At 43.8% G+C, this 24,972-nt stretch overlaps 1 protein-coding gene across 1 annotated transcript; it reads right to left on the bottom strand.

The window, feature by feature from the left end:
* Nucleotides 1-3,950: 3,950 nt before the first annotated feature.
* smad6b (SMAD family member 6b) lies at nucleotides 3,951-23,532 on the bottom strand. The gene is made up of 4 exons (XM_034204820.1): nucleotides 22,024-23,532; nucleotides 19,311-19,367; nucleotides 18,562-18,639; nucleotides 3,951-5,261 (listed from the first exon to the last, which is right to left on the bottom strand). The coding sequence occupies exons 1-4, from the start codon at nucleotides 22,820-22,822 to the stop codon at nucleotides 4,720-4,722; spliced, it is 1,476 nt and encodes a 491-aa protein (XP_034060711.1). The 5' UTR covers nucleotides 22,823-23,532; the 3' UTR covers nucleotides 3,951-4,719.
* Nucleotides 23,533-24,972: the final 1,440 nt, after the last annotated feature.

A 24,972-nucleotide genomic window follows, 5' to 3' on the forward strand; every position in this document is an offset into this window, starting at 1 on the left:
GAGTTTTTGGCAATTCAATGAGCATGACATACTTTAATATATAGGATTACCTCTCAAAACATGTGATACTCAGTGTTGATGGTATTTTGTAGTACTTAGCAGAACGTGTAAAACTGATTTTTGATTGGCATTCTCAAAGAAAAGAAAAGAACCCACAGGCAGGCACAACCACAACCATGCAGGCATATACATATGTATCTGAGCACCGCTGCAGCCCTGCATTCTGGTGTTTTTGCCTTTAGATAGAGGGGTCTGGAGGGATTTGATTATAGCCCATAAAGCAACTCTATTAAAGGCTGGTCTAAATTATAGAGGTTTTTCGGACAATATCACACAGAACTCGAAATACACCCATTTCCTTCTCATCAGAGAAACTCCTCATGCAGACAGAACGCTTCTTCTCCAAGAAAAATGTAATAATAAAGAATGTAATTCTGTCGGTTTCTGCAGTGAGTGAAGCCTGGTCCCCTTGGTACGGGTAAACTTAAAGAGGAATTCTGATTTAAAAAGGAAAAACATCCTAAAGACGAGAGTGGTGTCATGCTTGTGTGCACTTTAAAAGACTCACCTCTGTTCAGTCAGTGAAGATGGAGTGAGACTTCACTTCAGCCTTTTAGTCTTCAAAGCAAAATTCATAAAATGACAACATGATTTACAGAGAAACCTTTTGAAGTTACTTGAATCAACCGACAAACGCAATCTTTCTGAATTAAATTAGCTAATTTAGATCATTGGGGTAATGCAAACATTCCCAAACAACTTTAATAACACTGGATGCAACAGTAAGGAGCACTGTGCTCTTATGATCAAAGTTGGATAAGGGGAGGCAGCAATAGGCTGTTGATAAATGCTGTCAGAATTGAGCCTCAGGGTTTCTGTGTGTGTGTGTGTGTGTGTGTGTGTGTGTGTGTGTGTGTGTGTGTGTGTGTGTGTGTGTGTGTGTGTGTGTGTGTGTGTGTGTGTGTGTGTGTGTGTGTGTGTGTGCTCTCACACTGTGGCATTCTTTTAACCTCTGTGGAAACTCACTAAAATAAATCCTTTTCGTACGTCAGAGAGGCCCCTGTGCACCCTGTAATTACCGAAGGGAGGGTGGGATCTGCAGAGGAGCATCAGGCCCGGACTGCTTTTGGCTTCTGAAAAACCACCTAAATGCTTACTCAATGCTCTGTTCCAGGCTCAGTCGGAGGCCTGCAACACAGTAGCAGAATCATGGCTTGTCACTGGGGGGATGCAAAACAAAAACGTCACTTAGGGAGCAGAATTTATCAGCACCGAGCAGCATTGACAAAGTGATGGCTGTGGAGACACCACCCACACATGTGCAGCGAAGACACATGCAGCCCACACCAAAGAGCAGACACATCAGTCACACCGCTTCTCATCCGTCTGTCTTAAATTCAGCCTATTAAGGTGGAAAAACACCCAAAAGGAAAAGTCTCTCGTTCTTGGCTTGCCCTGCGTGCCGGCCCATAATCCTCTGTGAGCGTGGATCCCCTGTGCGCTGGCAAGTGTCAGCACGCCCAGTAAGTGGCGAGCATGGCAGCTGCGAGGAGCCGTAATTAACACCCTCCACCAAGGTGAGAAGACTTCCGTGGGCCGGCGTTCATGAGAGAGAGAAAGAGAGCAGGAAGTGTTTCAGGCGCTCTGTGTAATCTCCTTTCGTTTCAAAAGGTGCTATTACCTCACTGTGTTTTTATTGGGGCCAGATGTGCAGGACAGGGCCATCAAATGGAGCGAGAAGTAGCGAGCTGCGGTAGTTCCACATCTGCACAGCACAAATGACTTTTGTATCTGAATGAACTCTATAGTCTTTAGACTTCACTTTTATTTATACTCACATTTTACACAGGGGAGGATTTTGCAGGTGTGCTGACCTTTGGTTTAAATGGACTTGATTGTAATTATCAGCAAGACCTTAATACTTTGCTGCAAACTGCGAACCAATCAGGCTTTCTGAAAAGCTTAAAGACAAGAATCTACAGTCTGAGGAATGTTCTGAGGCTTTGGCAGCCAGGACCGAAGCCATAATAACAGGGTTTCAAAAGCTTTAAAAAGCAGTTGTCCGCACACAAGCTCAGAGACTCCTGTGTGCATAGAAACACAAATGCAGATACATCCACATGTAGCATTTCTGTACCCTACACAGGGAGCGCTTTGTATTTGTGTTGTTAAAAGTAGCTACTATGTTGTTTTTTCCTCTAACATCCGTTTCTAATCAATGCAGCGCTGCAACTACAGCTCAGTGTATCGAAAAACACGGGAACAAAATGGCGGCTGGGTTTTTCGGGGCCAAGAGCAACTTCTCCAGAAAATGATTGAGGGTTACAGCAGCAGCAGCTTGCTAATCAATGCCATTCCTGAGCTCATGGAGCACATAAAGCTGCTTACATGGCTTTTCCTCACTCTCCTTCATCTTGCTCAAAGTCCTCTTGCCACAACTATTTCTCAGCAGAGCAGGCGCCTCCTGAGATGCAGCCTCACTTCATGTGTATTGTCGCCTGGCTCCTCCCTAGCCATGTCTAATTAGGCCCCCTCTCATACCCTCTGTGGTGGCTTGTGTAATCTGCCCACTATGTCTTAGCTCCTCGCCACCCCATATAATTGTCTGCCAGTTCCTCTCCAGTGGTGATGTGGGCCCTTTTCCCATAACAGAGACACAAAGGAGCAGGATAATGGCCCCCAGTTGCAGGGAAAAAGAGACAGAGGCGGAGTGGAGCCACTCCTCTCTGCTGTTTGAACTCTACACAGTCTTGGCTCCAGACAGTCAGCAGGCCTGGAGGAGGCTGTCTGAGCCTTTATGGAGGAGGGGAAGGCCGGAGCACTCAGCAGCACACACCACTGGAAAGTAGTATTTTCTACACAAAATATGGCCTTCATAAAAGAAGCAAGCACCCGTCTGCATTGTGTCTCTCTGCTCAAAGTATATTCCTCTCAAACTTCAAAAAGCTCATCCAACAGTTTTGATGTCTTATAGAAGCCACTTTAAAAACACATTTCCTTGTAACTGCACAGTTCAGCACTCATTAAATCAGAGTGTTACTGAATGCCTCTATTGCTGAATGTTGGCAGAGACCGTCTGCCTCCCCCCCCCCTTCTTCACTACCACCAATCTGACAACCCAACACCAGCAATTATGAAGGAAGCCAGCTAAACCACATCCACCTTGGCTGTAGTTTTTAAGATTCCAGTAGGCTTGTAAAACTTTTTGGTTTCTCTGCACACATTCCAGTATCACTGTGGAGGTTTCAGGGAGCAGCATCCTGGGTCAGTTAAACAACGTCCACTGTGAGAGGAGCTGTAGGGGCCTGAGACCAGGGGCCCTAATGGATGTGCTGAAGTAGAAGACCCTACAGAAATCACTGTCCTCCACTACACCATCTCTTCTCTGTCCTCATTACTGGGGCTCCTTAGGACCTCAAGGACATGTGGATGCGTTGAGCAGCTTGTCTTAAAATCAAGTTATCATGATGCTGTAGATGCTCCGGAAATCTAAATACAATTGGTATTCTCATTTGGTCTTTTAATGAACTTCTATATATACCCATGGGTGCGGAGTCACAATAATTTCCACAATGACTGAACACAGTGAAATCACAGCTCAGAGTACAAGTTCAACTCTGATCTTTATACCATCTAATCCCAGGCTGATTAGGCAAAAAGCAAACCAACCTGTCGCCTAAAATGTAAAGTGCCACACGACATATACCTTAATTCATGTGTATAAAACATGGTGGTATACCGACATTTGTGAGGGTTGGAATTTTAAAAGGGATATTTTGTGTTAATAACTGATTGGCTCATAATGGTGAATTTAGGTAATTATGTATAACGATAATTAAATGTGAGCTAATACGTTATTGGCCAGCAATACATATGCTGACTGAAAAGCAAAACAAGTCATCCCTGGTGTTGAAATATTCCCAAGGAGACAGTGCGATATGAAATACAAGTTTTTTTATGTAATATATAATCTTTGTTTAGAATTTGGTTGTTTTTACATTTGTAGATTCAGAAAAGTTAACAATAGTGATGGCAGTTAGATTTGGTAAGTTTAGAGACATCAAATATTAAATCACCCATCTTTGCTCAATACATCCAAGCCTTTCTTTCCCCCAGGTGTGCATTTAAACCAACTATGAGAAGCAGGTAAGTATGGGCTGTTGTTATCAGCTGATAAAACATCCATATTGTGCATGCCTGGTATTTTAGACAAATAATACCAGGTGAGGTTGAGTCTACTGAATTCCTTAGGATACTAGTAGATTTGTTGAGATATAATGACAATAGATCAGAGAGAATATTGAACATATAGTAAACAAAGCGCTAATGATGCAGACCAAACAGAGAATTATTATGCGAATATTTTATTATCAATGTGTGAATGGTGTTAGCTTTTCGTCTGGATATTAATAGTATATGAAAACTATACACCAAATCCAGGCTCATCCTAATTTAGCTGTATAATTTCTTATCTTATCTTAAGTTGGTATTGAAAGATTCTTTATCTTTATATATATTTATATATATAATATATATAAGCCAAAGTGCATTTTCCGTTTTTTTCCTCTTGTCCATATACACATTGCACCATACATAAATAATTACATTGTAAAAATGACTCCGTATTTACAAGTATAATATATATTTCATATAATATATAAAACTTTATATTAAATCTAGGTAGATGATATTTGGGATAGTTTGTGGGGTCCGTCTGTGTTATCTATGGTTGTTGAGGAGGATCTCCAGCCAGCAGGGGCAGGAGGTGATGAACTGTCTCGAGTAGCAGGGGCCCCAGCCCTTAGCAAAGCTGATGCGCACACTGTTGGGGTCGTAGGGTCCGTCCAAGAGCTCAGCGTCCGTGCTGTGCCTCAAGAGGTACGAGCGCTCATAGTCAAACACCTTGATGGAGTATCCTGGCATCACCTTCCGCACCACCAGAGTCCTGCTGTTAGGCACGTCCAGGGTCGGGGAGTTGACGAATATGGGGTGCTCACTGCGGTTATACGCCCAAACGCCGTCCGGCTCTTTGCTGAGGAGGATGCCATAGCCGATTTTTCCTCGTGTGCGCTGAACGGTGCTGCTGCGGTGCTCCAGGTTGAGCTGGCCCAGGCAGAAGCCCGTGCCCTGAGGTAGATCGTAGAAGATGCTGACGGAGTGCTCGTACACGGTGTAGAGGCGACCCACGCGCGTGCGGTGCTCCCAGTACGCCACGTTACACCAGTGGCTCTGCTTAGGGGCATCAGGCGACATACTGGCATCTAGAGGAGACAGAGGGACGGTCATTAAACAAAACATAAACACAGGCAAACAGGCCTAGTAAAAAGGAAGGCTGGAGTTTTTTAGGGATTAACTATCTCTTTTTATTGTTCAGAGCAGATGGCCACACTATAAATACTGAAGGAGGCACTGTATTGAAATCTAAGCCTTGTATAAATACCAGTGCATGCACATCCGTCCAACGGACACGCACTCACACGCAGTTTTCTCCTCTTCCTCAAGAGGGCACTGTGATGATTTAACGCTGACCACCCAGCACACAGTGCACTCATGCACTTGGAAAACAGATCATGTTTATTAAAAAATATCTCAGGATCACACTCAGTGTTTCCACTGAAAATTGGCAAATCACTTCTTGCAGTAGTGTGTTGGTACTGGAAATTAGAAATCTACAAACAACTTTTTGAAAAGGCAGGTTTTTTTTGCCACTACTTAAGACAAACACTTTTTTTTTTTTTTTTTTTTACAGTGGAACAAAGTTGGCATCCCATTGCTAAACATCTTTGTCCAGTAAATCAGCTTGTTAATTCAGTTTTCATGGCTGCAGTCTGTGAACTCTTTCCAGTGACAGGCCTCAGCACTCCACAGTGAGTTACTGCTCCCTGGGTGGACTTCTATCTTCACCAGAGTGAACAGAAACAGGCCTGCCGACTTCTTCCAGAGGCTGCTTCGGTCCACGCTGCTCAGAGCTGTCATACTTTTATACTGCTCATAAAGTGTGTGTTACGAGGAGAGGGGCTGGTGGAAGAGGACGAAAAAGCACAGAGAGTCCCATGATCTCACATCCGTCCCTGCACCCTTTGCTTCTCCAGCAGGAGGGTGCCTCTTTCTCCTCTTCCCTCGTCTTCCTCACATTCCACACGAGTGGGGGTGACGGGAGAGGGCCAGGCAGGGGGTCCCCCTCCCCCTCCACCCAGCTCTTCCCCCTGCTGTGGGCCCAGGGACGGCATTCAGCTCCCTGACAACTTAGCACAAGCCCGTGACCCGCTGACCCCCCAGCCTTCATGCTATCAGCTCCCATTAACTCACACACAGAGTGATGCCATTATTTTGCTTCAGAGAGTCTATTGGCACAGAGGATTTAAAGCCTGGGCCTGTGGCCTCATTCCTTTCAGTCTCTCTGCTCTCAGGGCTTAATGACCGCCCGCCCCATTAACAAACGCCTTTAAGGTGGAGCGTCGTAGATCCACACAGCAACAAAATGCCTGGCTCACCTCCCACCCAACTAAACCTTTCTGCTGAGTGACCCACGCTAGTAAAGTTTATACAAAGATTAGCAAAAACGTTGACCAGACTTGCACAGACAAAACGCCTGCTGGTTCAAGGCTCTGTGTAGAGGAGGGGGAGGAAAAGAGTGAGTGAGCGGGGATGTGTGGGGGTGGGGGGAGCTGCAGACAGGCTCTCTGTGTGTTTGCGCACACACTGATGGCTGAAATGACCCTCTCTCTTCAGGGGCCCAAACATGCATGTGCCATTAGTGAATTCCACACTCGGCTCCTCCACTCTGAGCTCAGCTTTTACTTCAGCGTGGCTCGGCCTCACAAAGAACTCAGCCCCAACTTGTTTACGGCCCTCTATTGTCTCAAATCAAATGGAGCCCACACATCAAGGTAAACTCACTTTGAAACTGTGCACACAAACACAAAAGAGGAAATGGCTACCGTCTCCTCCTTTTCAGATGGGAAGAATAAAGCAAAAGCAATTTAGTGGTCAATAGTGTCTAGTTTTCACACGTAGCCTGGAACCAGGGAAGCTAGTGAGACTGCGAGGACCAGGAAGAGGAATGAGCAGGACAAAGTTTGGAAATGTATCAAATGTTAAGCCTGAGGGAAGACAATGAGCACACCGCGAGCCAGGCCTTTTCCTGTCGCTGTGTTGTGTTAAGCGTCTACGTGTGCCTGTGCGCACATGTGTCTGCTCGGCCGGGGAGGAAAATCAGCCGGCGTGTTTTTGTCCTGGTCTTGTGTGTTTTGGCTAGGTGGGGGTGCTGAGGTAAAGGCCTCTGAGAGAAGAACTCATTAGGATCTCTTTAACAGAGCAGAGCTATCACCAGTGGGCAGACTGTTTGGACAACATCACCACAGCAACGGTGGCCTCCACTGCAGAGCTCACGCTGCCTTCTGCTAATCACCCCGTGAGATTTTCAAGGAAGCCTTGCTTTTTCAGCGATGTTTGGATCTGTCTGTAAATGTTTATTCATCGTTTCCAAATTGATATTAGAGATTAGGAAGCCAGCTTTAATTATTATTACATGACCAGAATATGATACATAAAAAGGCCAGGCCAAGGCTCAAAGCAAACCTCAAAGCCAGATATGAGGCGGTGAAGGGAGTGCGTGTGTGTTCCTCCCTTCTGACCACAGCAAAGACACCCAACTCTAAGAGACTCCATGTTGGTTTTCAGAGGGTCTGCTCAGGGCGGAGAAATGACAGGCTGGGAGCAATTACTGGAGCTCTGCATCCATTTAACCCTGCCACCTTTTAACAGCTCCGTTTACCCATTAGAATAGAAGCGCATGTTATTATTGTTATTTTATTCTCAAAAGCCTGTCCTCTTAGCGTCAGTCTCAGAGCCAACGGATGCAGCCACAGTATGGCCGCTGCACTTCCTGTTCCTGCTGCCAAGGGGCAATGATCTGCACACGTGAAGGAGTTAATCAACACTGGTGCGTTACATAACCAACTGAATGTGCTGGTAAAAGAAAAAATGTAGGTATGAGGAAACGGTTTGGTCTACAAAATGTTCCACGGACAAAATGATATACATGGAATAAAGCAGTTAGCATTTTTCTTAGCAATATGATAAATAAATGATGATAAGTATCTGTTTGGCTTTCCCTTACGCCTCAAGAAATAAGTAAACAGATTGCGACATTCATAATATAACAAGCCCACTCTCATGTTTAGTGGATAAAAAGTAACCTTGGACGCCTGTATATGCACGTACTGCGTGTCTCAGTACAGTCACACAGTCAACAGAGATATTTAACAAACACTTAGCAACTACAAAAAGCATTTAGTGTGCAGAGCTTGATTTCCATAACAAGGCGTGAGCTCCATGGAAACCATGTAAAATGTTGATTTTTCTGTTTCCCTGTGGCCTGTCTGATTGGAGGAATTCAGAGCATCAAAAGCAGGACATGATGTCTGATAACAAACACAGAATAAGTGTGCTGGATCCCGGAGGCATGCTCAAGTGTCTGCATAATATCTGACTAGAATGTCTGCTGTGTATTGATTTTACATAACATTTAAATAAGATTGCAAGTAGAGAATCAGCGGAAAAGGAACAAATTAAAATCCTTGACTTTAGTAAGAAATCATGCAATGAAAATATCACTAAACTAAAGATAATATAGATCAAATTGAATGAAAATGAATGTCTTGGAGTATGAAGTAGAGTTCCTGAGCACAAAACATTAACAAATGTACTTAGTTACTTTCCACTACTGAAGATAATGTACTGTGAATCTTTCCGACCAAAAAAGGCTTATACTGATTATGATTACATCTTTTATATTATGTTTCTCTGTTATGAGAGAAGAGCAACATTCCATTAACACAACCCTTAAATCAGCCTATGTTAAACAGAACCCTCCCAAGCCTTTTACATATGGAAAAAAAGCAGATCGCCGCGCTACGAGTTCCTTGCACTCAAGGGTGAGTCTGGATAATTACTACTAAGTACACAAAAATGGGGGGCTTGAAAGTTTCAATGGCAATCCTTGATGATCATCCAGTAATGCTTTTAAAGACAGCATGAAAAGGAGGGGGATAAAAAGGGCAGAGGGAGAAGCAGAAAAGAGCTGCCCCGGGGTAAACACGGCTCGCAGCCTTGGAGTGATATAAATGGGAGGCCGAGTGTCAGGGACAGGCAGACAAACAACAGTGCTAACATCTCCCCACCAGGCTCCGGGGCCACCTCCATTATGCTTCATCTCTCCTAATCCAGAGACTGCAAACACAGATGAACTCATTACTGCTAAACTTTGCAAAGGAGGAAGAAAAAAAAACACTGTAGCGAGTCCCTTTAAGCAGTGGAGGGGAGGAGAGCAGCCAGGGGAGGAGGGGGGGGGGGGGTGGGAGCAGTCTCTCATCCTGTGCCAAGGATTAGATTCCCCTCCAGCTATTAGACTCTACCAATGAACTGATAGGGGCTGGTGGTGAGGAGGGGGGCATGAGGACTGTGTGTATGCCTGTGTGTATGCCTGTGTGTGTGTGTGTGTGTGTGTGTGTGTGTGTGTCTACTTTGTGGTCGTGTGTGTGAAAATTCAGAAACAAATTATTTTCTTTCTGCATTCCTGTGCACCCCCCTATACTTTTTTCGATTTAACCATCTTTAAAAAAGTAAAACGGCAAAGTTGAACGAAAGCAAAAGCGTCCCCCTCCTATTCAGAGTCATGGCTTTAATTCTGCAGACAATGGTTCCTACAGGCCGACTCTAACCCCTGAGCTGGCCACATTTAGGCTGGCGTCTGGGCTATCGCTGCCATCAAAGTCGGCTTTATCAGACAGACACGCTAACTGGAGCTGCTCTTATATGTCTATGGATTTTTCTCCCTGAGGTCTGGCCTTTCTCTGCCGAGAGAGAGACAGAGAGAGAGAGAGACAGAAAAAGCAAGATAGAAAGAGAGGGAGAGAGATACGTGCTGGGAGAAATCACTGTGGGAGCCGGAGAAACTGAATCCAGCCACCAAGCCTGGCTGGTCACAATGGGAATGCTTTACATTGTCATCCACTTCCTCTCCACTTTCCCTCTGTTTCTGTTTCGGGATGACCCCGTGAGGGAGGAAAAGTGCTGTACCCTTGATAGCAGATAACTAACAGAATCCATAAAATAAATCAATAAACAGCAGAGGGTGTAAAAAGCACAGAAAGCTAATATAAAGGAGCCGTCTGGGCGCGAGAGCAAGAGGGTTTGAGGGAGTCTTTTTTTTCTTTTTTTCGAGGGGAAGAGAATGTGCTGCTCATTTCCTCAAAGTTTCCTCCAAAGGTCTGCACTGTGTCAGAGACACAGAGCTCAAGTGATGGTGGTGATGCAAGTGAGGCCTATTAGAGTCCTTGAGGGCATGTACAAGCTCTGTGAAACTGTGGGGAATGTTTGTAAATGTCATATCTACGGGTGGCGTTAAAGGCCAGCGACGTCTGAGAGAGCACAGAAAGCAAAACACTCAGCGAACATCCTGCTGGGTGGCTGTGCCCTTTCACCTCCTCCTACAACCTATCTGTTTGTGTGTGTGTGTGTGTGTGTGTGTGTGTGTGTGTGTGTGTGTTTGTCTGCGAGTGTGTGTGTGTGAGGGAGCTTCGAGCCAAGAAGGCTGCAGCGTTAGAGCAGAGGAGACCCTGCACATTCCTGAACTCCCCCCTCCTCGCCTCGCTGTGCCTCCTAACTTCCTACTCTGGTTAGGACTGTGGGGGGTGGGGGTGCAGGGGGTGGGGGTGCAGCTAGAAGGTTGCTTTATGTCTCCTTTAAGGGTGCCATTTGGCGTAAAACTCTACATCACACGTGACAGAGGAATTGCTGGTTGTGTGTTAAGATACTTTTACATACTTTTATTGGATTCTTCTTATTTAGAGTTGAAACGAACACTGATTGAGAATACTGACTTTAGCTGGTCTTCATACTCAAGCTTTGTCGAGTGCTTGGTTTCAAATGAACAATAACAAGTAACTCTATTATTACGAGTTATATTAGTCTGACTAATTTAAGGCGAAAGGTAGGTATTTCGTTTCCACCGGGCTGCGAAGTGAACCAGCTATGATGGACACAGTTGCCGTTACAACAATGGTTTTCTATTGATCGGCCCAGTGGATCAGAGTCTGTGAGGAGAATGTGTTCTGTCAGGATAATGTGGCACCAGAGTTTCTGTTTCAATCACAACACTTGCTGCGCTGTAACCCATACTGCTCCACTGCGGGCATCCAGACACCAGCTCCCCAAACAAAGACAACTGTTTCCCCCATCTCCGACAAGTCAGCCCGTTCACAACAAGCAAGACATTCATTAAAAATGCAGGAGTGAACATTTCCAATAATTCACTAAGTCCTTCGCTGTCAACATCTGCAAACAATCTTGAAGCTAAAGGGAATGGCAGGATTTCATTAAGTAAATGATGTGCTGGCAGTCACAGAGAGGGGAAGAGGGGGAAGCTTCAGCCAGACCTCTAATCTAAACCGTACCCTGAAATGTGACAGCCTGGCTGCACGTACTGCGTACTGGCAAGGCTTCAGAATGCACACAAATATAGGAGATAAGTAAAACACACACTACAAAAGCTGATATATTTTCCCTGGGGAAGTTAATCAATGAGAATGTTCACATGTTTATGACTTGTAATAACTACTACTTGCATCATTTGCCTTGTCAACTTGTGCTTTGTACAGAACCTGAGGACATACATACTTGTACATGCTCAGGAAACAAAATACCAGGTGAGAACCAGGCTCTGAGCCATTGTTAACTCTGTTTTATCGGGGGGGTTTTGGTGGACCATCGCTCAAAATAAAGGTTTTCTGCTCAGAAGGCGTCCTCTTTTGGGAACAAGATCAAAGGCTCCAAACGATGTCTATCATACGCGGCCCCATGTTAGGACAAGGGATAGGAATGAAGATACAGCTACAGGAGATCAAGTTCAAGATAAGGAAAGAGAAAAAAAATCCCTGTCTCTTACACATGTAAAGTAGAGAGAAAATTAACCAGACCTTGATACACTTGAAATGTACTGCTCAACTAATCAACAATGAGCTCCTATCTGTTCCCTCAGGCTGTAAAAGGTTTGTGTAGAGATGTCGGATGACATGGGCCCCTACAGCTAATCCACACACAGCATTCTGGAGGCTCAAAGAATGCGCTGGCTATTCTGAGTTTTAAAAATACTGACAGCCATAGGTTCAGGCACAACTGTCAATGCTCCTCTAGGGAGGAAGGGAAACAAATCTTAAATCTATTTTTGCCAGCAATCAGACCACAGGCCTAAATCATGGCTGCCATGATTTAGGCCTATGGTCTGATTTCCAGTGTCTGGATTTATAATTGTGGGTAAAATGGTCAGAAAATAAAAACAGCATTCAGAAACTGGCACCTCCTTCCCTGCTGCTTGCCAGCCGTTGCAAGGCTAGCACATTTACAGTGGCCAGCTCAAATGGAGTATTGTTCCCCCTCTCAAGGCTGAGAGGAGGCACACTAAAACACTAAACTAACAGTTGGACATTCCTTACATTTTTAATGGCATTACACGCTCTTTATTTGTTGCTGTAACCCTTTGCCCTGAGCTGAATGAATGGAGCTATTGGTGGAGGCTGGTGCGGTGCTGCGGTGAGAAGCGAGAAGATGGTAGGTGCAGCCCTCTGTGAGCACATGACAAGATTAGCTCACTCACTTTGTTTGCTAAGGTAGAATATGGGGCAGAAATTATAGCCTGAGCACACCTCCTGTTATTTCTACAGACTGCACTTTCTATCTGTGCGGTAAGCCCTAAAATGAAACATAGTCCACCTCATCCTGAGCACAGTACACTCTGTAAATTCAAATGACAAGCGCAGCACTGTGAGCTTAGACACATAGTCATGTATGAGGCTATAGATTTATCTTTATCTGTGAGCCCTTCACAAGTTAGTCAAACAACCGGCAGCACTGGCACCACTCTGGCTTGCCAAGAGGAGACAGATAAATACTAAGCTCAGCAGGCTAGTTTCTGTTGACATGTAAGGGGTTTCAGGCCTCTCCAAGGACTGCTTTAGATTAGCATGGCTTTCACTCTGCACATAGAGGTCACATTACCTCACCACATCTAGGGCCCGGTGTTGCCAGTTCTGACTGAATATCAACTCTTATAGCAACTTTTGTGTGAAGAAATCTCAACACAAAGACAACTGCAGTACCCTGTCTTCATCTATGGCACACTTCAAGATTCATTTCAACTATGAATACCACCTTGTGGTTGTATGCCTCCATTACCCAGTTGCAAGTTTACATCATAAGCATAGGTTGAGTTATAGCCAAAAAGGCGATTGGTCAGATATCAGTGACCTTGACCTTTGACCACTAAATTCATAACAACATTTCAGGAAATTCCCTTATTGTCTTCCTGAGATACAGGGATGGGACGCATGGACAGCATTGATGGAATTACGGAGAGATGGACAACTCAACAACATAATTACTCTAGCCTGCGCTGTTGGCAACATGTTCAATTAGTGAGCCAATGGATCCTGTAGACATGAAGGAATCTGCTGAGGATCCTCAAAGTCATAACCCCTGAGAAAATAGGTTGAAAGTGGATTTCTGAGTCTAACAATGCTGAGAAAGGTAAAATGAAAAATGGCCTTATCGCTCTTATCAATGGCTCTTTTTCTATGTGTGTTACGTAAGGGGAAACGGAAGCCAGCCTCCCAGGACAGGAACGGATACTTGAGACGAGGACTGTGGGTACAGGCTCTACAGAGAGAATAGAGCACAAGACCCTTCAGGATGTATAGCTGCAACCCTCTGCTCCCAGCAAAAAAAAATGGACTCTGCAAACTGGACAAGACAAATGGGTGAGGAGAGCCCCCTTATGTCCCCTGAGATGCTGGCCTTCTCTTCAACATTCCTCTCCCCCCGCTGTCAAAGGGGCAATTCACCGCCCTGCACCGCTACAAAACCCAGGCAGCATTTTAAAACAGGATGTTTGTCTGAGGCCTCCTTCCCCTCAAATAAACAATCCGCAAAACCTAATTTCGGGAGGCAGGGTGGAAGCACTCGAGTCACATTATTTCCACATCCCGTATCCTGGAGCATTGGGGCTCCTGAGGGAGTGTGGGCGGCCAGGCGCTGAGAAGACTCAGGGCTGCGGTGGAAACCTGAGGCCATGTGCCAGGCAGCAGGGGGAGATGAGCCCGGGCTGCATCACTCTAGGGTCTGGGGGATCATGCCTCAAGGTGGGGAGGGGGACCTCGCTAACATGCTGATGCAGTTGACACTTCATCAGACCATGGGAAGCAGAGCGGTGTCAGGGTACTGGTGTTGCATAAAGACAGCTACATGTCTGCACAGTGTGAAAGAAATACTGTATCTACTCAAAACACTACATTTTAAAGTAACCCTTAAAGGAGAAGGACTACAATTATTAGCATTTGATGCTATAAAGCTATAATCATTTATGGATGTGTGCTGTAAATTATGTTACATACAATATGTCATCAAGGATCCTTTAAGAAAAATGGTGCATAACTTAAAAGAGCCATCCATAACATATCCAAAATACTGCAACAAACTGAATTGATTAACTAGCATGGAAAAACACAACATAACAAGACAGTTCAAGGCAAATTAGCAATCTATCCCAAATCTTTTCAGATGCGTACAGTAGATATGCCATTTAATTAGTTTGGAGCCAGAAGTGGAATCACATGCCTTCAAAGTCAGATCAACAAGTACAGGTCCAGTCTAATCTACTTTAATCAAGAGAAGCATCGTCTGTGTTTAGACTGTCTAATTATTCCATGCATTTCCACTGTCTCTGACACAGACACTTACTGCTGGCCTCTTCCTGACCCAGACGGGCGGACTGTGATTAGTATGGACTTTACAATTTCATTAGCTTTGCGTGTGAATGTATGTTGGCATGCATCTGGACTTGTATGAGGACCCTGAGTAAAAAACTGAAACTTAAACATAAAAGACTGTTTGTGGTCCCTGGATCTATGTATTGTATACTGAAATGTCCCTGAGCAATCTGTTGCGTGACTCACATTAGGCCCTTCCCATCCATCTAGTAGCTGCCTTGTTCTGCCTGGAATAATCAGTCAATAGCAGAGTGGAGCTGACAGTCTGCAGACCAGACATCCACAGAGACAGCACTGGCCTTTCCTCCAGAGACAGGCAGGCAGACGGAGGAGAGCACTGTATGATTACTCTGTGGGAACCCTGAATACCTGCTGATGCCCTCATGCCTCCAGTAGGCGCTAGAGCACTCTGTTTAATCCATGTCTATCAACTTTCAATATTTCTGCTCCTCCAGTTAAGGTTTTCCATCAATTTCAGGAAGAGAGAAGACATAACACAAGGAGAGTTATTCAGGTCACTTGTTTTTGTGTCCAGCAAATCACACCAACATGAGCAAATACACAAAGTGTCATGCTGACAAATGGGTTGATTGACACCTCTGATGACTAGAGAATGTAGGCACCCAGCATTCAGGATCTTACACTGGTCGAAACGCCTGTCATGTATTGTGCACAATTATTTTCAATACAATTGCTCTGAAAAAGACCATATATTTAATGACTACAATTCAGCCTCCTCCCACTAAGAGCAGCATTATAATGAAGAAGTGACAAACATAAAGAGCCCCCAAAGTCAGAGACAATGTGACTGACATAATAAAGTCAAAGTGTAGGGGGAAAACTCCCCCTCAGACAGTCATACAGGAAGCAATGAGACCCACTTCAAAGGGCTTCACTCTGATGACCACACGACTAGGCCCAGGCGGTGAGGAAACAGGTGTGCGGGCAGACTGGGAGGGCAGCACCAGCAAAGGCACATTCCCTCACACACACAGTGCTGAGGTATACTGTGAATGCAAGCTGGGGCCGCTCATGACGTAAACAGATATCACAGAGTGCCATGGTGGGGCTGTATCTCTCCCTCACAGCCACGTTTAAATAAAACACTGTGAAGGGTTCAAATGTCTATGATCACACAGTAACTGAAGGTATTAGCGTTACACTCAGAGTGTAATACAATAGTGTGCACATGGGGAATATTTTTAGGAATGCATGAGTAGGAACATTTTAACATGTTAAACAACTGCAAGAATCAGCCAGAAGGGGAAAATGAAATGTATCTGCACTTAAATGCAACTCTAACATTAACTTAGTGTATTGATTTAAAGATGTACCTCATAAACACGGCACCAAGCAAAGAAAGAAAACTACTTTTCAAATTCTACTGAATATAATCAAAATCTTGGTTGATGTGGAGGAACGAGCTTAAACCAAGCAGAAGAATGCTCACTGGGTATTTCTGTAGCCCTGGTCTGTAAACTGTAGTTGATTATTTGACTACACCCCACCCATCCACCAAGTGCCCCCCAGACTTGCTTTTAAGAGGTTTACTTGTTCGTGCACGAGGGGTGGAGTCTGGATCCCATACAACTCCGGTTACAAACAGAGAGTCACCCTCTCTCTACCAGAGCTTCAGGGGGATTCACAGAGAAAGTCATCTCCAGGTCAGCAACGCATTAAACACAGGATAACTTGACAATGTGCATTACATGCCTGTGTGATAAAGCAGAACTAAGTGGGCTTCATAAGGATGCCTTCAGGCTCTCGGTCTTATGGTGGAATATGCTTGAAAAATATTTTGTGGAAGATCTCTATCGCTGACAAGACGTTAACGGTTTGTTTCACTCAACATGGACACTATATTTTTGTATCTAAATCCAAAACAACATCATACGGTCCAAACGCCATATGATCAAAGACTGACTGGCTACACAAATTAGCTCACAGCACGGAAAACCACCATCCTGTCGAGCCCTGGTCATTCTCCTTCCCAAGTCCCAAGAGTTTCTGAGTGTGTCACCGCCAATGCAGAGTGATCTGGCCAGGCCTGTACAAGCAGCAAGCAACACAGTTGGAAGAAACTAAAGCCTAGCGTGTCTAGATCCTCCCTCCTCACCACAGTCTCTGAGGAATTGTGGTGCGCGCTCTGACAAGCCCCTCATTTGTTGACTCAGGGAGTGTCGCCGGGCCATGCTGAGGTGGTGACAGCATGTGTACTGGGGAGGAGGGGGCCCTTGCTGACTGAATACTTCACTGCCAGGTAGCCATGTCAACTGGCCGGGCCTCTGAGCCATGGCAGACCTTCTAACAGGAAATGCTGCTCCCTGCAAGCCGCAAAATGAGGGCTCTGAGTCCCAGTCCACATGATACTGTGCATGTTGGCTGTGGCCCTAGTATGAGGGGGGGGATATATGCTCATTCTGCGCCATGAGAAAGGAGTGTTTCATTTCAAATCAGAGGACAGGACTGTTTCTACTCGCTTCCTTTGGTGTGGCCTCATTCACAGGAGCAACTCCATTTCCCTGAGCCCACCCCTCCCTGCAGCCCACTAACAGCCAGGCCTGATAGAGTTGTACGAGTGTCTGCGCACATGCATGTGAACAACTATGTGTGCTTGTGTGTGTTTCTGAGTGAGCTTGGATCTTATTACAGTTTGATCCCACTCAAATATTTCTGAAAGAAAAACAGAGGAGGGGAGGCCGGCTCTGTGGCCAACACACACGCCCCGCTGAACCTCTGCAGCGCTCACAATGAAACCTTTATCTTTAAAGCTCCCACTGTTCCTAATGGCCCTTAATGAGAAGAGATAAAGTGCAACAGCTAAATGAAATTACCCTCATAAGTTCACATGTTGATTCAAAAACACTCAAAAGCTACGCAGAGAAGGGTGCTGAACTGTTGCTGAAGTACACTCTGAAGAATTATACCTACTTTTATTTGTTTCACATTTTAACCATTACAAAGCCAGAAGAAACCGGATGATGCCGCACTGAACATGAGAGGTGCTCTGTGATTTAATAACATGTGAAAATGGTGATTTACAGATTGTATTATAATGACTTAAATCTATATGAAGAGACATGCAAACACATCAGCATGGAAGACACGTATCTCTTTTTTAACATCAGTATCATGTGCTTCATTACTCAAACTATCAACTTTAAGCATACTTCAGGGAAAAAGCAAAACCCCTAATCCATGTATTAATGATCCTTACCACATGGATGATTTCATCATCAATAATCTGTTTTAATCAAACAGAGTGCTTCATGTGACGCATTAACTGTAAGCTCTTTTTCAAGTTGTGTTTCTTTAGTAATACAGTAACTCTTTATCCAGGATAGTTAATGTGTCACTATATGAGCCCAACCGCTGCTCACACATGTATCCATGAAAACATAATCAAAGAGGATTTATTTTCTGATACATGCCACTAAACGATTAAAGTAACCAAACGCATGAACAGGATGTCAAAGCACACTTCTGCTGCTCACAGCATTTGAACAGCCAGTATAAGTGTAATACACAGTATGTAATATACATATGTTGTGTACTATGCAAACCAACAAATACATGACCACTACAAAAATGTACATCTCTACTTGTTGGATAAATGACTTCAGTATTTACAGAGTGGCTCCTCTGGGTAATCATTCATTTCTAAAATCAGTGTAAGACACTGCGGATATAAACTCCTTATTTGGAGACTGGCGAGGAGTTGGAGAAGCACACCCACCTGAGAATTCCCCTGGTGTGATATTTGGTGAGCTGGCTGCCTCAGTTTCAGTGTAAGACAATGTGGAGTCTGACAGATCTGTGGGGAGGAAAACAGAAATTATTCATCTGCAGCTAGTCAGAACTTGTTTCCTTTGTGTACATCTTCATTTCAACTGGAACATCCCCTGTTTTCCATATTATATTTGAAAACCATTAACACCACGTTTGGCTTCATCCCATAGTGGATAACCTGGCAACTTTTCTAACAGGCTTTACCTGATGACATCCCCCCAAATGCTGCCAGAAACCTCAGCTGTACTCAGGCTTGCAGCCCCAGCTAGCAGCCAGGCTCCAAAGTCCTAGCAACCCACAGAACATACTGCCCACGCCATATTACCCACACTAGCTCTGGCTGGCATGCTGACATCATGCCACATTCTGGCCTTGGTCTCATCTCAAAACTACCATGCAGTTTGCCAGTAACTGTTCCCAATTAGAGCCATTTCAAGTTTTCACAGAGCTTTATTACTTTTTCTTCCTGTTAAACCAGAGCCTTAACAAAAGACTGACCGTGCCCTATGCAATTTACAGGCTCCTAATGTAATTATGAATGAAAACGATAATGAATCAAGTAATTACAGTCTGACATCTACATGGTTACAAGTCATAACACTGAGGATCAATATCAATAGCAGACTTAAGATGAAACAATATTTAAAGATGGTGTAGAAAGCTTCAGGTGCCATAAAGCTCATCTGTGTCACTTACCCAGTGGCTTGTGTTCTTCATTAGGGGAAAGCCTCGAATAAGGAGGTGGGGGTGATTCTGTAATAAAAAAAGAGTCAAGTAAATAACCTAATAAAGGAATGAAATGCAATTTAAAAGAAAGAAAGGTAAAACTCAATCAACAGACTCAACATGAGAGGGTCATATTTGTGCAATGTTAACAGGAAGTAACAGTTTTGGGGTCTAAGAAGATCAAACGGATATTTATTTAGCACTGTTTGAATATATTGAGTTATACACTGTAATAAAATAATTGTGTGTTAACAAGTTTAATGCCCGTGATGTAAAGCGGCTGACAAAGCTGTTTAGTAAAAAAAAACTTGCAGCACATACAGTATAAACGCTTCTTTGCACTTCTATATCTCATTTCCTATTACAGTAATTCAAAGGTGACCAAACATTGTTTTCTAAACTATGTTTGAATGAAGTGATAGTGACAGTAATGAGTTCATAAAAGCAAAAATAAATTTGCCAACACAACAAACTCCAAGCCAATCGTAAAGGCATCAACCAATAACTCAAAAGTTGAAACACTTTTTAAAGTCGACAACATCTCAAGTCTCACAGCTTTGTGTCTGCACTACAGAATTTAATCATTTTGTTTAAAAGCTCATTAAACAGCTAATAAAGCCAAAAGAGCACCATTTATTTTCTATTTTTAAGCATGTATTATTGAACTAAAGCAGTCATTACAACAACTACAGAGACTAACCATTACTTTAGTTATGCAGTTAGAAGTTGAAAGAATCAGAGTAAATCTCTGCTTTTTAACTTTATTCTGTTCAGAAACCTTTATTATGTCCAATAAAAAAGGAGGAGAAACAAGGAGAATAACTTGCACAAGAAGGAAAAGCACAAAGGAAAGAAAACTTTGTGAGCACACTGTGACCTCGCCTACAGGGAAAAGGGGAAGGAGAAAAGCATAATAGCAGCGGGTCCTTTAAGAGTGGCGGCAGTAATTGCTAGGATCTGAACTCAGTCACTCAGATACACAGCTAGTCAGTCTGGCGCCAGTAGTATGCAAACTGTATATTATCACCACTCCTTCACCTAAATAGCATGAGGGGACCTCCTTAGGACAAAAGGGCTTTTAAAGCGCAACTTGAAACTGATCTCATTCGAAAAGCATAATGACTGGCAAAATAAAAGGAAGACGTTTTTGCCCACTTCAATCCCTGCTCTCTGTCAAACATTACAGACTGTTCTATTCTTTAAAACTCTTACACAATATCCAGACCAGTAGTTCATTTTCAAATCATTCTAAAATCAAACTCAAGTAGATGCATGCTTTAACAATACATGTAGGGTTCTTTTGTTGAGGTGTTTTTTTATACTAAGGATTTAAATGTTTATCAACTAAAATCTAATTAATGTATTCAATATCTGTCTCATAATTCCATATTTTTATTTCTCAATTTGAAACAAAGTAAAAAAAACAGTGATTATGGTCTTGATTCAAAGTCCCCCTTCTTGAATAGCATGAAAGAAATACCAGCTCTATCGGGTCACGCATGAACGCATGTGAGCTATGTCTACTACGAGCCTTAGTCCCAATATGGGGTATGTGCCCCTCTCCCTCTCGGAGTCAGTGGGGTCGAGTGGCCCAGCGTTTCAGGTTTGCCAAATCACAGGCTAGCCCCCTGCCAAAACTGAATCTGTTTAATATAGGTCAGCGAGGTTCGGCCATAGATAGCTTATTGATTGTGAAAATAAAGCTCAATCCTCGAACCACAACAACTAAACTGACCTATGACACCCGGTCCAATCGACTGAGTCTAAACAATCATATTCATGTCAAACATTGTTGATAATCGGCCTATAAATGGCAATACCCATGCAAGAAACAAAGTTAAGAACCAAAAATGGCTGTGTTGACAATTACTCTGAAAGCATACATATGTTCAGACACACTAAAGATGTCATGTCTACTTTATGTTATTATGGAATTCATTAAATACCTTAAGCTAAAACAAGTTGTATGCACAGCAGCAGTCCAGACTAACATTCTCCTTCATCAAAAGGCCTAGATTTCACAAGCTAGTAGGGGAGATGCACTGGTAAAGCACCAAACTCTTCAAACACAACTTCCAAGGCAACTAAAACCTTTGAAAGCGACAAACAATAATACATATTCAATATTTTGCATGCATTTTGTTGTTTTTCCTGAATATACCAAACGTAGTCAAGACAACGAAAACTAGCAAACAAAAGTAGACTATGGTACATGTATGCTTTGCCATACTGACCAAGTATTTTATTATTCACCTTGCGTAAGGATAACTTAGTAAGTAATTATTAACTATTTAATCAAAGGCCAGCCTTTTTTCTGAACAATACCAGACAAATAAAACATGGTGATAGGGAAAGATTTTCAGAACATATTTCAAGGCCCTTTACACTTTTACAATCTCGAAAGGTTAAAGGCAATATGGCCTGTTCAGTTCTCTTTCAAATAATTTGGCAAATAGACATAATAGGCCTGATTGTTGAGATGTATCTGCATGATGATTCTCTATGTTTAGAGACAAGCAAGTTCAGAAGGAAATATGGGAGCATGCATGATTACATTTGAGAAAACCAACCCTGATGCCTTATAGTTCTCTTGAATGGGCTACCTGGTGGTTCTAGGAGCATCTAGCTAGGCCTGCAAGGTGCTACAATAGGACAGTGTGTGTGTTCTGGCAGGTGCTCTTACCTGGCCCACAGAGCCGGCTGTAGTGATAGGGGTTGCAGCATACTGAAGGACCGTCCAGGGCCCCAAAGCTCTTACACTCACAGAGCGGTTTGAGCTGGGCAGGGTGCTGGAGGTCGGACCAGCGGTACAGTTTACACACGAGCAGCTGTGGGGATGCCACATGGCCGCCCAACCTCAGCTCTGTCGGGGAAATCATAACACAGTCGCTGGGCATCCCTCCTCTGGACTCCACCGCCTCTAGTAAGGTATCCAGCGCCCTCTCCTTTAGCCTCTTCAACAGAGAGTATGTGGCTGATTTCAGTTCTTGCTCCAACACTGTGCGTGGCATCGCCTCCTGCGCCTCGGGAGAGCAGCTTTCCCGGGGGCCAAGGCTCCTGAGCACGAAGTGACACGACCCCGGATCCCTGGTACCCTGAGCCGTGTCTGGACCCCTGAACTCGGAGTGGTCCCGGTCTTTAAATAAGCAGCACGTCACTGTCCTGCACTCTCTGTCCTGTATGGAGCGGGGGCTCCCCTGCTCCTGGACGCACACTGCACCCCCATCTTGGTCCGACGTGACTCCCAAGCCGCTGCTCTCCACGGGGATGCGGGAGCACACACCCCCTATGTCCCCTACAAGAGACCCGCTAGGGGTCATCGGTCCGAGCTCCCTTTTGGGAATTTTCTCTGGGTTGTTTCCGAACAGATCGTCCCCACAGCCGTCACTAGTTTTGCCATTTCCATCTTCCCCTTCTTTATCTGGGATCAAACGGCTTCTCCAGAGTCGCCGCACAAGACCTGAGCGTTTCGTCCTGAACATACGACAACTTGAAAATCTATAAGAGGGTTTTATTCTTGTACGGATATCCGAAAATTACAGATACTTCTCCGGTCGTTGCAAAACATTAATGTCTGTGAAATGCCGTGCAATGCCTGCACAGCCGACTGACGAGCATTGGTGGCAAACCCGCAACATTAGAGAAAAGGCTATTTTGTTGCATTTACAACGACAAAACCGCGCAATAAATGCACTGCAGCATAGCGATCAAAATGCATTCATTTAGCCGAATATGCTGTAAATAACCAAACGGCTGAGATTGAGATTTATTATCCAGGATTGCTGCGGAATTGACTGTTTATATGTGTGTTACGAACGAATATAAAAAGCAGAATACATAATAACATAACATAGTATATTTAGAAACATAATCCAAAGCCAGTAGCCTTCAAACCAAGACGGCGACTCGCAGCCTGGAACAGTTTCGTACTTTTAACAAGCTCGTATCTACTTTGTACACCGGCACGTATAGCATGAGGTACTTCGAGGTGATTTAATCCCAAAGAAAATGCACTAAAAATCAGGATCCTTGTCGTCTTCTTGAGATGTCAGTGCACTTCTTTTTTTTTTTTTACAATCCCAACAAAATATCCATGCGAGCAGCTGATAGTACACGGAGAGGATCAATCCGAAGCTGAATCGCGCTCCTGCTTCTCGACTCAGATCTAAACCAAACTGCAGCCCAGATCCCTTTCTTTCTCCGTTCCTCTCTCTTTTTTCTCTCCCCCCGCTTCCACACACACACACACACACACACACACACACACACACACACACAACACACACACACACACACACACACACACACACACACACACACACACACACACACACACACACACACACACACACACACACACACACACACACACACACACACACACACACACACACACACACACACACACACACACACACACACACACACACACACACACACACACACACACACACACACACACACACACACACACACACACACACACACGGGGCCCCCGAGGAGAGCGGTGGAGCCATTGGCTGACTACCATCATGTGCTAGTCTAGACACTTTGGCGGCTGTGAGCTGCACTGATTGTTGCGCAAACAAGGTTTCAAGTTTCTTAACTCTTAAAGGCGAAACAACCACCTATAGTTTGTAAGTTAAAGTTACCTCAACTTATTTACATGTGAGCCTCAGGCAGGATGTGATTGTTATGAGTAAGAAAAATAGCAACGGAGGAACTTTCATGCCTATGAGTGCATTTTTTGTTTTTCACTGAAAAGTCATAGCTCTTTTTTTTTATGTGAAGACTGACAAATTAACATCAAGTGCAAATCACATCATATAGACATTCACCAAATTAGATTTTTTTAAAAATTAAGATTATGAAAAGTAAAGATAAAGAGAACAAATTAAAACAAAGTATTATAACATCCTGCCAGCCATTGGCTCCCCTTCTACCATTTCCTTACAGATGCAGTGACCTGAGAGAATTGCTTCCCGAAGATCATTGCTTTGTTAAACATTTAAAAGTTAACTTTTATGACCGTGCCTCCCATGGGTGGCACCCAGTTATGTTGCTGAATGCTGACAACAATACTGTAAATACAGTATATCAACGAGGTAACACCAGTGAGTGTTGCATATTGGGAGGATGAGTGGGAACATATGTAATTATATTTTATATTATTTATTAGCTCAGCCATGTTTGGATCCTTTCTCCATTGTATATTTAATCTGAGGTAAATAAATAACCAGGATAGTCACTCAACAATAGTAATAAAGAAAAACAGAACATGTCTCAGATGCAGCTTCTAACACAGCAAAGCTGAAAATAATGTTTTTGTTTTTTTTTAATCACTAACTTTTGGTCTGTAAGACAGTTCAGTGGCATGCAGCATGAAGCTTGTAGAAGGTCTAACAAAATAAAATGTGTGACTACGTTTAGTAAGGGGCATAATAACATGGAGCGGCCCTTGCTTTGCGGTGAAATTATGGGAGAAGCATAGTATGAGATACCAGACTAGTATATTTTCATAATTTATCATCAAACTATTCTTTTTAGCTTCAGGTTATAAAACATAGAAGCTACAGTTCTGACCTTTCACACTTTCACACTTTCAGAGACAGAGATCTCCATGTTGGCTGGA

Source organism: Gymnodraco acuticeps, unplaced genomic scaffold, assembly GCF_902827175.1.
Source record: "Gymnodraco acuticeps unplaced genomic scaffold, fGymAcu1.1, whole genome shotgun sequence".
Classification (NCBI taxonomy): Eukaryota; Metazoa; Chordata; class Actinopteri; order Perciformes; family Bathydraconidae; genus Gymnodraco; species Gymnodraco acuticeps.